At 46.9% G+C, this 15,157-nt stretch overlaps 1 protein-coding gene across 19 annotated transcripts in view; it reads left to right on the forward strand.

Moving 5' to 3' along the window:
* Positions 1-15,157, forward strand: part of LOC100136290 (SOX-LZ) — a 201,271-nt gene that overhangs the window by 142,042 nt on the left and 44,072 nt on the right. For all 19 annotated transcript variants that reach the window (XM_036979115.1, XM_036979122.1, XM_036979116.1 and 16 more), the window contains 2 exon segments: positions 2,945-3,065; positions 8,137-8,216. In XM_036979115.1, coding sequence (XP_036835010.1) covers positions 2,945-3,065; positions 8,137-8,216 — 201 coding nt within the window.

Here is a 15,157-nt window from a genome sequence, read left to right on the forward strand (position 1 = left end):
TTTCAGGGTCTGGGTGTTGCCACAAAGTGTGGAGAAACTGACACACACACACACACACACACACACACACACACACAAATTCACACACTGAAATGGTATTTTGTCTGGGAGCTGATCTGTCATTTATCAACAACGTATCCTCATAACTGCCATTCTTCTGATGCTTTTTTCACGGTTGTTTCCAGTCAATGGAAAATGAGAGTGATAGTGTGTAAATTGATAAATGCATTGTCTTCTGAACTACCGTGCCATGTGTTAATTGACAGGCTGAAGGCTAGACTTCCACTATTAGCTGGCACTTTGAAGCTTCTCCAGATTTGATTTCCCTTTCTCTGAAATTAGCAGAGTAAATGAAAGTTTAATGCACAGTGCTCATTACTGTAAATCACAAACATTCAAACCCAATGCACTTATTTTCCCCGATACACATTCATATTTCCTCTCGCCTGGGTAAATCTCTTTATTGTGATATCTATTCAATAACAACACAGTGCTGTCACTGGAGAGATTTCCCTTTTCATTTACAGCTTTGTTTGTAGGCAACATTCAGGATATTTGAGGAGTTTAGCTATTGTCTGATTGACACTGTACTTTCTTGATATAGATTTTCACTCAGATTCCAATTATCTGGCATATCTGAACAGAATCTCCTTCTGCTCCTAGAGTGATCTCTACAGTAATTAGTGTCGACATGCCTAAACACATTTATTTCAGTCTTTTGTATGAACAAACGTCTGATTTCATTAGACAACTAAACTGATGATATTACTTTTTGAAACAATGATGACAGGGAATAGTTAAGATAAATATTTATCAGTGATAAATAGCTATGGAGTAATAGAATTCTGATTAAATGTGTTGTGAATCTATGAAGCTCAGTGTATTCAGCTTATTACAATAATACTTACGCTCCACATTTGGAGCAGCTGTTTCAGTGTAACACCCTGGCTTTAGCCTGATTCGTTTTGTTAGTTTAGTGCGAGTAAGGTTAATTGCAATTATGTTTGTGACTAACCTTAATAACCTTCCTGAGGGTAGACTGACATTACCGGGAGGGAGAGAGTCTTTCTCTGCACTGTGAGTGCAGTACTTACTTCATCTGGTTTTATAGAACGAACACTCCAACACAGGGCAGGCCCTGTTCCCCAGTGTACCTGTTCACCTGTCGCTGGCTCTAACTCATGTTGGGACATTTTTCCATATGTTCTATACATGCGGGGCCAAGGGCCATCTTTCATCCCCTCTGCCTAGAAACCTGGAACACCAATTCCACAAAAAAATACATTTTATTTAAGGTCATTTCCACCAGTCTCCCAGGTTATTGACTTTTCTCCAGCCGCAGCACATTTTACAGAAATACTTTTCAGATTACAGGAAAGAAAAAAGGAAATGACATGCTTCTCCATTCCTTTTCTAATGTACTTTCTATACTTGCACTTTGTTGAAAAGCTCCGTAGACAGAAAGTGTTATTTATTTAGTTTTCAGTCTACCTCTGCACCTCTGGCCAGATCGATAGAGTGGTCCTGAGGACATATAGCGGAGGGGAACGGGCCCTGCTGCACCAGATCAGGGCACACAGGGGGAGCAGACAGAGATCATAAGCAGACCTCAGCTAGAACGTGGGGGAAAAGTCGTTGCTCAAAGCAGGTTGATTTCATGCCCCAATGCTGCGGGAGTAATTGCACCCAGACCCGTTTTATTGCAAGTTGATTTTAAAGAGGGATGAATGGAGAAACATTCTGTAAAGTGTTTATTTTGGGGGCTGACCTTTATTAACCCGTTTTCCAGGCGGGTTCCCCTGAGGTGGGCTGGCCCGGTGCTAGATTAACCCTCGCAGGCCCAACACAGCCTGGCTGCACCCTATCACCGGCAGGCAGGAAGCAGAGGATCACAGTCAGATTGGGGTCTGCTTCAGCTCTCAGCATGTGTCTCATTCTGAAGCTCCCCACACAATTCACTGCCTCTAAGAGACATTAACAATACACACACACACACACACACAAAAACACTTACACAAACAAACAGACTTACACACACAAAAACACTTACACACACACACACACACACACACACACACACACACACAGCGAGAGCACATATTTATCCTCTTGCTGTAGAGAGTCAGAACAGGACAGTCAGCTTCAGCGTGGACAGTGAAGGTTAATAATGTTAGACTGAAACAGTTTAGACAGTTTGAGGAGCCGTGTAGGATATGTGGGGGGCAGGGCATGGCTCTGGACGTTAAGATGAGATATCACAAACAGACAGCGGCTGAAAGCCGGTTGCTGTAAATTACCGGATCGCCTGGGCTTTTATTGTCTGTATAAATGATCCTCCAAAAAGTATGAGATAGAGGCTGTATATCTGAGCTCATCTTCCCCTGTCAGTCAGGGTGGCAGGTTGTTTGTGTGAGGGTGTCCCTGTCTGTTTGTACATGTCTGTATAAAGCATTATGGTTCGACCTCCCATCTCACCACACCACTGACACTACAGCAACCAGACTGAGGACATTTTGTTGATTCATTCCCATACCAGTCTGTATCTGTCACCATCGGTCATCCCACTCACCGTACACACGCCGTTCACACACCATACAGCCACACAGCCCTCTACAGGTGCTCAAATACATAATGTAACCTCAATTCCCGTCCTTTGGTAGGGGGGGGGGGGGGGGGACAATGCGCGTGCAGCAGGGTCCTTTGATGTTCCTATGTGAAATAGTGTTGGAGGAATTAGGAACAGACGCGGCCGGGCCAGGTATTGTGTGAGCACACGAGGGCCGTCAGAGCCGCAGAGCCCCCTGTCAGGACGTGTTAGGCCAGGCTGTGATCTGCTCTGTGCTCCCCTCTCCTCTCCCCCTGCCTGCCTGCCTCAGTGTGCTGCTCTGTGTCTGCAGCTCAGCTAGGCCTCTCTCTGATCTCAGCTTCTCTCTCTGTTCAGCAGGTCCAGGGTCACATGCCTCCGCTCATGATTCCCATTTTTCCACACGACCAGCGCACCCTGGCAGCAGCCGCCGCAGCCCAGCAGGGCTTTCTCTTCCCACCGGGAATCTCTTACAAGCCAGGTATGCTCCTCTCGTTCTCTCTCTCTGTTGTTTCTTCCTGTGTCTCTGTTTGTCCTGTTCTCTGTCTACTTCTCAATATTATGTACATGCAGTTCTCCTCCTCACAGACACAGGTTCATTTTGACAGCATGGGACATTGATGAAGGGCCTTTCCCAATATATTCTATCCCACATATTTATTATGGTTATATATTGCATACATTTACTTGCAATGTATTTTATGTCAGTAATGTTAATTTTCACCGCCCTAGTTATCATAGGATCCGTACAATACACATATTCCAGTCTCCACACGGCATCAAATAAAAGTGTAGTCAGTAAGGCCAAGGCAGATGACGTACAGTACTCTATGTCACCTTGTAAATGGAGCCAAGCCTTGGGGAGGGTTCTGTGTTCAACTCCAAGGCAGCATGCCTGTTCAACAATAGATATGAGTAAAGGAGCAGTGGAATGTAAACAGCTTTTCAACATGAAAGTGTCTTGACTTCTCTGGCTGTAATCACTATGCTGAGGGAACTGCCTGCTGCAGAAACACAGTACTCTACCTAGGTACTCACTGACCCCCTCACTCTCTCACTGTACTCATCAATCACTCAAAGGATTATGTACAGCTTAGATGTCAATTTAAACATACTGCATATTGTGGAATGTGATAGCACCAGAAACAGGACCGTATTAATGTCCAGACATACTATTCTGAGATAGTGTCTTGTCCTTCTGTATCTCTTTATGGAGATGAGCTGACACATGTCACTCATCCAGAGACAGACAGACAGACAGAGAGAGAGAGAGAGACAGACAGACAGAGAGAGAGAGAGACAGACAGACAGACAGAGACAGACAGACAGACAGACAGACAGACAGACAGACAGACAGACAGACAGACAGACAGACAGACAGACAGACAGACAGACAGACAGACAGACAGACAGACAGACAGTAGGAGAAAGAAGAGAAGAGAAGAGTCAGGGTTAAGGTGTCAAATTGAGAGGAGGAAGAGGAGGGCCAGTGTCTCCCAGGCATACAGTAATTTGTCCTGTGGGGTTGAAGGGTGAAGGCCCCCTCCCGGAGGTGCCTCTGCTCCCCTTGCCTGTAGCAGCTTGCCTCCCTCTCCCTTTGTGTGACGAACGGAGAAAGAGAATGGCTCGACACGCAACACATTCCAAATCCCAAAACAAATTTGTGGGAAATTGCTACGACTTGTTGTTTGACTCCCTGCTCATTGTTGCTGAGAATTAAAGATGTGCCACTCTGGGCTTCTATAATTAAATATTCAGGCAGATCCTTGACCTGGAGTGGACTCAGCCACACATCCTCTCTCCTTAGCTCTATGGCTGGGTATTCCAGTTTAATTCTTGCTGAACATTGACTATCGGATGGAAGTAAAGTAAAATTGCACATGCAAGGGTTTTCTCATCTCCCCGACCGACCTGGGGGGAGGGAAAGTCCAGGCCTCTTTTTGTCTGTCCTGAATGCTCTCAGAAATACATTTGTTGTTAGCGTCGTGTCACAACATTGAGGTAACTCCAGGACTTGGAGGAAGTCAGAGGGGGTGGAGTAAGATTGGCTAGTCTAGTCAGCAGGTAAATAGCAGAACATTAAAAGGTGTGGTAGTGCAGCTAATACATTTACCATAAAGCCACAGGATGAAAAAAATAGTCAGCTATTTTGGAACTACAGAGGCATGACAGCTGGAACACAGCGCCTGAGGGGATTCTTTTGCCTGTCGATTTCTTTAATACATTTGACATGGAAAATGTTTTAGTACAAATACCAGAAGGTATTATGGACTCACGGCATGCATGGGTCGCCATGTGTACACACAACCCCTGAATTATTCATGAGTTATTCATAAAGAAAAGGGAAAAAGGTCTGAAAATGACTACCAATGACTACCATGATCAACTGAAGTAGCTTAACGTCTCTACTATCCTCAACCCCCAACGCAAGATCCTACCTTATGACCCATCTGCTAGATCAGAGGATGCTGCTGTGTCCACCCTCCATGAAGACTAGGGAAGTGGCCAAGCGTTCGCTTCCACGCTAGGGCACACTAATCTGATGTCATCTTTATAAGACAGACCCTCCCAGGGACCACTGCTTATGACCTCGACCCCGCGGTGTTGCCACGACGACAGAACTATTGCCAGCGTCGTAGCATCGTGCCATCTCTCCGTCTGCACACTGTGCTCAATGGCCCTGACGTTGCATGGCAGAGCAGAGACGCAGGTCATCCTTTAAACAAATAGACGCTAGCTCGCTCTGTTTGCATGGACACAGAGACATTCACTCTGATAGTAGTCTAATGGTCCTGCAGAATGACTCCATGGTCATTGGGTCCCTATGCTATGATGAGGACACACACAGACATCCAGCTGGAATGACTGCTGCTACATTTCTATTTCTGCCGCCGCACAATAACCGACTTGCTTGTCCCTCTTGTGACTGAATACAGTGGCTGCATTAGAGCTCCATGGAATCTGTGTCAGCCATTCATGCTCACACGTGTTAGGCCTTCTATTGTTGTTCAGCACCAACTTTCTCACCGCCTTGTTTAGCTGGATAGAGACATTGTTAGCACTTCAAACAGAGAAAGTGAAAGAGGGCATAGAGTTAGTAATTGAACAATCATTCCAGAGCCACTTGTTTTCAAAGAACTCTAGTATTCTGACAGAATATTTTACATTGCCCTTGGCATCAGGTGCCCAGTTGTGAAGAGGTCTGTTAGAGAGAGGCTTTTCCCTTCTCCTGCATCAGGCCCTGCTCTATGGTCCTACCCACTCCTTTTCATTAGTGTTCAGCCCAGGCTCTCAGGCTGTGGTGTCCTCAAGCCCAGGCTCCAGGCAGCTGGAGGGCCCTGCACTAGATATGAGGGTGCTCACCGATTTAGAGGGTCAGGGCCCAATGCCGTTCAGTCCCACACAACTCCACTTAATTGGGCCCGTTTTTCAGCATGACACCTGGCTGAGAAAGGAATGCAGGATGAGATGAACCTCTCTCTCCACCATTACCATCACAGACCTTTAAACTTCATTCAGCAGCTCCTGTCTGTCTCTGCTTTCTCTTTCTCTATAGCATTATGATGTTGAACAGCTAGCTGCTCGTTGGCCCCATCTGTCTTGTTGGACAGGGAATGTCTTTGATACTGGTCTTGTTGGTAGTACCGACCATATCAGAGGTAAATTACTGGTTAATTCCTATGGAGGACCCTCTGTATGTAAGCTCTGACAGGACATAAATCACCCTTGAGTTTGGTTTACTGTGGATGAGAGATCCTGTTTGTATCACAGTGGTCACTGTGCTGCATCAGGGCTCCGGCAGCCGACTTGTCATGATGAAGGGAATCCATCCATCTAATCCCTCAGCAGTTCCAGGAGTGACAACAAACACCCGATCCATAGCGTGCCAGAGTTATGTCCCCAGCTCTGACACAGCCATGGCAGCATCTGCCCCCCCCCCCCCCCCCCCCCCCCCCCCCCCCTGTTTAACCCTCCTAGATCATCCATCACCCAGGCCTGACCATGGGATCAGCCGTCCTCAGGACAGCAGCACACTTTAAAACCCTGATTCTCTTTCATTACTGACACCAGGCTGGCAGCACACCCAGTCTACTGGAGTCTGCATACCACCCTGGACCCTCTAGACCCCCCGAGACCCCCCTCCAGAGCCCCCAGTACAGTGCCGGGGGTGTCCTCTCTTGGCAGCTGACCCCTCCCTGGTTTCACATGACTTCCTCCCTGGTTTCACATGACTTGTCATTTAGCCCCCCCCCGAAGTCACACAGAACTCCCCCACTCCTCCTCCTCTGCACAGAGAGAGGGATGGCATACTCATGCATTGAGAGAGAAAAGCCATGCGGGTAGTAACGACCCACACCGCACCCCTCCTATAAGACAATTTGAAATCACTTCACTGGCCGGATTTTATTTGTCCCTGCCTTAAATGGGGATTGAATTTCCTGGCTGTATCACAATGTGCTGTGCTGTACACGATTGCGAAGTGAGGGTGAAGGAAGAAAAAGGGGAAGGGGGATACCTAGTCAGTACAACTGAATGCATTCAACTGAAATGTGTCTTCCTCAAAAGTACAGACATGTACCCTCATGCCTGTGGCTTAATGGCTCCATATGAAGTGACAGGCGGAAGTGGGGTCTGAACTAGGGCCAATTCCCCCTCAGTACGCATGCTTCAGTCAACCCCCCTCCACTCCCCTCTCCTCTCCGCTCCCCTCCCCTCTCCGCTCCCCTCACGCCAGTAGGCTACACTACTGGCCTGGCCCGTCTGTCTCACTGGGGTTGTTCTGTCTGTCTGTCTGTCTGTCTGTCTGAACACACTGGGCTGAGTGTAAAGGCTTCTGGTACTGAGTGACACACTCAACGCTCCCACAACATCAATCATATAGACTCCACCTACTTCATACCTGTCTTTCAAAGGCACTGTAAATCAATCAAATAAAAATGATATAAAAAGAGTCGTTCATACTGGTTAGATTGTTGTGATACCAAGATAAGAATGTTATTTGTTAACCGTGTTATTGTAACAACACACTTGTTCGAACTAGTTTCTTAAAGCACTGTTCTCTCTTGTTTGCCAAAACTCTCACTGCCAAACAAACAATGTTGTGTCAAACAATAGCAGGGCATGCCTACAAATGCCTGAGAGAACACGCCACTTCCTCTGTGTAATCACTTATAATCACACAGATATTTAACACACACACACACACCTTTCATAGTGCCTGTTGGTTTCCAGCGTGGAGATGGAGAGCAGGGAGTGGGAGTTTGAGGAGGGGGGTGGTGGGGAGGGGGTTAGTGAGGAGGGGGGTGGTGAGGAGGTGGTTAGTGAGGAGGGGGGTGGTGAGGAGGGATTCGTTCCTGAGTAATGCTGCTCCAGTCGGCCCAGCTGAGCCTTTTGTTGGTGCAGATGTTTGGGCCGGTAGCCAAGGGCCCAGAGGAGGAGAGGAGAGGGAGAAGAGGTCCCAGGGACTGTGTTGGCACATGCCTGGCCGCTGTGGGCCCGGCTCCCTTAGCTCATTGTCTCAACCTGTGCACATTGTTCTCTCCCCCCGACAGGTGACAACTACCCGGTGCAGTTCATTCCATCCACAATGGCAGCTGCGGCAGCGTCAGGACTCAGCCCCCTCCAGCTTCAGGTATGTGCTACCACAAAGAATGCTGCTCAGGACGCCTGCCAAGCCCAGGGCAGAAAAACGGCTAAGCAGCTGTATGCTAAGTAGTGAGCTGCACACTAAATAATCCTGGAGGCCCTAGCTCCTACAAGCTTATCACCTTACACATGCAGTTTACCCTGTTTTATAGAGGATTTAACCCCATAGCTCCACCAGAGATGGGAGTTAGGATGATAATAGTTATTAGAGGGAATTAAAATCACTCCAGTTACCTTAATCACCTCCTGTAGAATCTATCAGACAGAGACTGTTTACTGTATTAGGAAAGTTAAATACAGACCTCTGATGTTCCTGCATTACACTGTATGACCTAAAGCAGTATGTGTTGTGTGCAGACAGAGGGGTGTGCAGTCTAAATGTAATCGGGAGACCGGGAGCGGGAGAGAGCCTGAGAGAGAGCATGAAAGAGAGCGGGAGAGAGCATGAGAGAGAGCGGGAGAGAGAGCATGAGAGAGAGCGGGAGAGAGCATGAGAGAGAGCATGAGAGAGAGCGGGAGAGAGCATGAGAGAGAGCGGGAGAGAGAGCATGAGAGAGAGCATGAGAGAGAGCGGGAGAGAGAGAGAGAGAGAGAGAGAGAGAGAGAGAGAGAGAGAGATTCCTGAACAGAAGGAGAGAATGCTGGGATAGGCTCCAAAGCCCTGCAGGGGCGTTCACATGAAGCTGTTAGAGCTGAACTGGGGTCAGGGGCTAACCCCAGGCTATACTGTTTAATAAAGATAATTATCTAGGTTCCATCTTCATAGTCATTACCGTTATAATTATCAGCACTATTACCATCCAGCTCCTCTCCAGGCCCGAGCATGCAATTCTATCCAAATTGACAATATGTATTCCCCAGGTTACTTTCTCTGAGTTTTATTTACATAACCACTACACAGAATGGCTATGGAAGCAGCGAAACCCTCTGTACAATTACACTAATGCTATTACTCCTGCCTGCTTGCTTAAGAAATTATCAAAGCGCCCTTTGCAGTTCTGTGAAGTATGAAGATTGAGGATATCTTTTGAAACTGTAATCATAAATATTTAAGGCTATCTGAAACTACTTGAATAAGGATCGTCAGTAGACTTTAATGTTCTGCCTTTGAAACAAAGGAGAAAGGAGAGCGAAAAAAAGAAAGAAAAAGAAAAACAACTCTCCAAGCGCCTGCTTTTTGTGGCCCCTGTTTTTTCAACAAAAGTGATAAGCTGTTGATAGCAATTAAACATTAAGCTCTCTGATAGCCAGGATTCTGATAGCCAGGATTCTGATAGCCAGGATTCTGATAGCCAGGATTCTGATAGCCAGGATTCTGATAGCCAGGATTCTGATAGCCAGGATTCAGATAGCCAGGATTCTGGTAGCCAGGATTCAGATAGCCAGGATTCTGATAGCCTGGACTGAAACAAAACAAAACCAGAGGGAGACAGGACTAGGAGGAGGGAGGAGGGGAAGGCTGAGAGGAAAGTGTCTTGTAACTTTTTGTTCTTGCTGATACATGAGCACAATTTGTCCTTCAGAGCTTATCGCTCTCAGCATTAATGAGCCTTGGCAAGTTCTAACAATGCTTGCAGTTGGAGCTGGAGAGCCCTGCTTTATCACGCAGCGAGACATGCAGCCATGGGAAGACCCATCAGGAACGTGGAAGGTGTGGGATGAGTCTGCTCATGTTCTTCTTGTGTGTGTGTCTGTGAGTATGTGTGTGTGTGTGTGTGTGTGTGTGTTACTCTCTGTTTGCGTATCATAGAGAAAGCTTGAGGTTAGCACAGTCTTGCCCCACTGAGTGTCTATTTCTAGTTGTGTTCTAGGTCAGATGGGCTAGCCACATATCTGAAGGTTAGGCTGGGGTGAGGAGGGGGCTTCAGCCATTAATTCTGATAACGTATTTAACCCTGGGAATGGGCGAAAACAGAGCCTCCAAGACCATGACTTGGCTGACCTTTAGAGAACTCAGTAAACAAAAAGAGGTGCATTCCTATTAATTGAAGCCTGTCCGCCTGTGGTATATTCTGGCTGCCGGCTGCTATTTACCCTGCATAGAGTCCCCCTTAAAACAGCAAGGCAAGTCAAACATGCCCTTTTCTCTAGTGCTGGGATCAACAAGCTAACCATGTGACTCCTATCACTTCTTCTACAAAGCGCTGGGGGACAGGATGATTAAAACAGAATATGAAGGCAGAGATGGAAGTGATTAAGTTAAGTTCTCTCTCTCCTCTCATAGTGATAATAGTGTTAGCTTCCGCCGCCCATCTCCCTCAAGTCTACCAATGAAACAGAGGGAGACGCCAAGAGAGAACACAGCAGGAGCTCTGTGTGTGTCACACAAGTCACATCAGGACCAAAGAAGCAGACAATATGTTATTTTAGTCAACAAGAACAACAGTGCTACAAAGAGGAGATGTGTCATTTGTGGTGAGAGGATATGAGGAGACACTTTGTCCGGCAGTTGTCTGGCTTACACTGTGGCTCCTTGTCAGTGAGAGGACAACTACTGTCATTTGAGCAGTGCATTTACCTGTAAGTACAGGAAGCATCACATTATGATGTTAGTTTCTACTGGGAAATGATGTTTAATCAATGTAGAAAACTGATTGGATTTGAAAGAAGTCATCAACATAAGGTCATTTGGTATTTTTTTCAACCAACTTTGAACCTAAATCCAATGACATGGTGACATGTTTTGTTGATTTCCCACTGAATTCACATTAGTTGACAACTCAACCAAATGTAAATCAAAACTAGACGTTCAACTGATGACTGTGCCCAGTGGGTCATCATGTTTTTTCCAGCAGTGTATTTCTGATGTCTCTCCTAGTCTGTGTAGGCTCTTATTCTACATGCTAATCTTTTAACAAAGCATCTGTGCTGCTAATTGCCGAGGAGATCCTGTGGAGGATCAGTCAGACAGAAGTGTGTGTGTTCTGGGTGTGATCATCAGTAATGACCATATCACTAAGTTTGGTTTTCACACATCACCAGACAGGAAGCACTGAGACTCTGCAAACCCCCCTCACCTGCAACCCCTTCAACTTCCTGGGCTGAGGACCCTCCCCCTGCATGGCATTGGCTCAGCATGCCTTTCTAATTAAAATATCTCTCCCTGTCAGCAGCCTGGCAAGGTATAATTTTCACCAATTTACTCAGTTTAGATTGTGAAATATATGAACCTTAAAAAAGTATCTTATTGGAGGAATTAATTCCCACAATGCAGCAGCGGTAATGTGCTCAGCCATCCAGTCAGGGATGCTAGCCGCTCTGTCAGTCTTAATGTTGGCCACGCACCCGCTCACAATCTCCACTGTCATAACAGTCTGGGCCCTGCGTGGAGGATCCTCTCACTCCCCCTCCTCTCTGCCCTTTCTCTCCAGGCATAAAAAACCATGGTAACAAAGGTTTAGGGCTGATGGATGTAAATTAATCTTGGTCGGTGCGTTTGAGTGTTGGAGAGTGTAATTTGCTTGTCAATACAGGGTGGGATGGCGTGGCCATGGTGGCTGGCAGGGAGAGGCTGTCGCCAGGCATTTTCAGTACACAGGGCAATTTCACTCAGTGCTTCCCTGACAGATTGGCCCTCGTCTACGAGTCACAGGAGAGAAGGTGTAAACTATCCCTCCAACCGAGTGCCCCTCTTCATTAGGGTCCACTCAGGCCTGGGATGAGCTCAGGACAAGCAGGAAACAATGGCTCCATCCTGGACTGTCCTGGCCTGATTACAACTGACACATCTCACCTAACAGGGGAATTTGTGCTCAGATTGTACCCCCGATGTGTCCCGCCACCCACTATATTCAATTGAGTGGACAAAACAAGAGAAGAATTTCCTTAAATTTCACAAATTAATTTTCTATTTGGAGTTGCACTTAATTTGTTGTCTGTACGCTATCCCCTCTCCCAGAAATTGCCCTCTGAAAAACAATTTCCTTAAAGCTGATTTTGGCCTGATACATTGTTGGGGCCTTTTACCAGGGTGATAAACAGGAGGGAACTTTAGACAGGACTGTTTTTTATCATTGGAGCCAGACTTTGGGGTTTAAGCAGTTTTAGAGAAATCATCATTGGATAAAGCGGAACATCTGTGTCCTCTCTATAGAGGATCAGAGAGAGCAGCAAATAGGAGCCTCTGCTTTCACTCTGTCAAATCTCACATTTTCTCCCTATCTCTCTCTGCCCCTCAATCTCGCTCTACCCCTTTCTCTCATCTATATCTCCCTGCTTTCTCCTCCATCTCCTACTTTGTATATTACCCTCTTTCTTTCTCTCATGTCTTTTCTTATGCTCTTTGTGTGTCACTCCTGCTCCTTTTCTTCCCCAAATTACACAGGCCGCCACATCCTTAAGCTTTAAAATATTGGATGTTAAATTGCTTGAGTGGTGACTTTACACTGCAATTACCATCCATCACAGTGGAAATGGTATCACTCAGGCCCCATGCTAAACCTGCTCCAGCCTCGCTGTCATAAATACATGAAAAGCAGCAGCCCATGTGCTACAATGACAACCAGACCAGATCTGAGCAGAGAGAGATGCGTGTGGAGGGCACTCAGTGGCTGAGACGGCTGGAGTGACAGGGAGGACTCAGAGTCTCAAAGACTCCCAGACAGAGAGGGAGAGCAGGAAACCTGGTATTATCTTTTGTTTGGAGGCAAATGCATGTGTACTCCGGATGTGTGGAGAGACTGGGGCCTCTGCCATCACCAACAACAAGTGAAGCACTTTTCACTTTGAGTTTAAAGAGAGAAAAACTGAGACAGACAGACAGAGAGAGAGAGAGTGAGAGAGAGAGAGAGAGAGAGAGAGAGAGAGAGAGAGAGAGAGAGAGAGAGAGAGAGCAGCTGGTTCTCTGTTTGTGAGGAGAGGAAAAGAGAGGAGTGTGGTCTTTGAAGGTAACCCAGAGCAGTGCAGCAGTGCTAGCTGTGTGTGGAGAGGAGGAGAGCTAATGGGAAGGCTAGGTGAGCAGCTGGATAGACTATTTCGTGAACAGAGGGACAGATGGACAGAGTGGATAATGCAGTGAGAGGCGCTGAATGTGAGGGCTGGCTCAGGGGCCTGACTGATGACTAGGAGCTTTGGGCCTGAAGAACCCACACAGTGCTAGGCTAGGATAGTTAGATCCAAGATGAGAAGGATTGTGTTGTTGGGAGTGTGTGCATTTGTGTGTGTGTATTAGAGGCAGGCTGGAAAGAGAGAGAAAGAGAGAAAGAGGAGGGGTAGAGCAGGGGAGCAGGTTGGGTGCCAGCAGATGAGACAGATGTTGGGCCATACTGGAAAGCATCGGCACAGTGCACCAGGACGCCTGGCTCCACTCTTTGACATCTGGGCCTGGCCTGGGTCAGCCTGCCTGGTCGCCCTGGGCAATGAGCCTGTACAAGCCTTGTGGCAAACGGGGCTGGCGCTGCGCTGCCTTTTAAACGGCGGGGTGCACCGGAGCACAATTAATGCCCTCATGTCCTCCCCACTGCTCAGCAGAGGCAAGGCAGAGGTGACTGAGAGAGAGAGAGAGAGAGAGAGAGAGAGAGAGAGAGAGAGAGAGAGAGGGAGAGAGAGAGAGAGAGAGAGAGAGAGAGAGAGAGAGAGAGGGAGAGAGAGAGAGAGAGAGAATGACAGAGAGAGAGAGAGAGAGAGAGAGAGAGAGAGAACACCCACTGCCTCAAACAGCGGACAGACATCACACACACAATGCCGTGATGTATAGAATAGCTGTGTCTTCTTTCAGTCATTTATACTCTGCAGAGATGTATTCCAGTGTGTCTGTTGCATCAGAGTGAGTTGAATCCCAGGCCTCAGTTGTTGTAAGTGTGTAATGCACCATAATGGCTGGGAGCAGGAAGGCTTTCCAAATCTGCCACTGTATTTTACAGCATCTGTCACTGAGCTTTGGCCTTGCCCTTCTCTTTAAGAACAAACAAGATTCTACAGCTTGTTTTTCTGAGAAATTTTTTTTTCCCTCCCTGTTTTTCCCCCAAAGCCCAATCCATATCCCCCTCGCTCTCCCTCCTCTGCCCCAAGTTCACAAATTGCAGAACCTACGTACTGAACCTACTCTGCCTGTTATCAGTGCTCCTCTCTAGTTGTTGCTTTTCCTTTTCGTTTAACACCAAATTAAAAGTGTGGAAACTTAACGAATACCAGGCTGAAACAACACAAATCTAATTAATTGGGATTGACAATCATTATTTTGTTCCGAATGGATTGGTTTATCCAAGACGCAAAATAATGAGTTTTCCTTATACATAAAAAAGGGTAATTGATCTATTGCCTTTTATATATATGCCCTATACTATATCTAAATAGTCTCTGTTGAGTTTAATATGCTGGGCGCATGGTCTGGACATGTGCTGAGATGTCCTACATCAGTGGAGTGTGTAATCTCAGTATAATGTTGTCGCAGGCAGAAAAGTGAACCTCCTCGTTTAACCTCTGCCGCCTCCAGAGGGCTTGTTTTTAATTACTAGAGGCTAACAAGCTGACCTTGGGCCTGGCTCGCTCATTTGGAATCCATGCTCGCTGAGATGTGCTCTGCTCTTCTGGGAGAGACGGGGGAGGGAGGAAGGGAAGGAGGGAGAGAAGGAGGGAGGGACGGGGTCGCAGGAAGGGTGTGTGTGTGTGTGTTTGTGTGTGTGTGTGTTTTAACTGTTTTCTGTGAGGAAGGGGATACTGTAGGAGTCAACACAGAGGCTTTGTTCAGTTTTCGTTCATGTTTCTGTGTTCTGGCAGAAATAGCATCCTCCCCAGGAGAACCCAGGCAGTAGGACCTCTGTGCCTGCCTGCCTGCCCAGCAGAGCCATGGGGGAGGGGTGATGGCTGAGGGAGCATAATGTCAAACATCCAGAAAAACAGGAAACTTTACCAGCCCCAACGATTTATAGTATAGCACTGAAACCATAAGATTACATTTATCATAGACATAACTTGTTGTGTTAAAAG

Source organism: Oncorhynchus mykiss, chromosome 6, assembly GCF_013265735.2.
Source record: "Oncorhynchus mykiss isolate Arlee chromosome 6, USDA_OmykA_1.1, whole genome shotgun sequence".
NCBI lineage: Eukaryota > Metazoa > Chordata > Actinopteri > Salmoniformes > Salmonidae > Oncorhynchus > Oncorhynchus mykiss.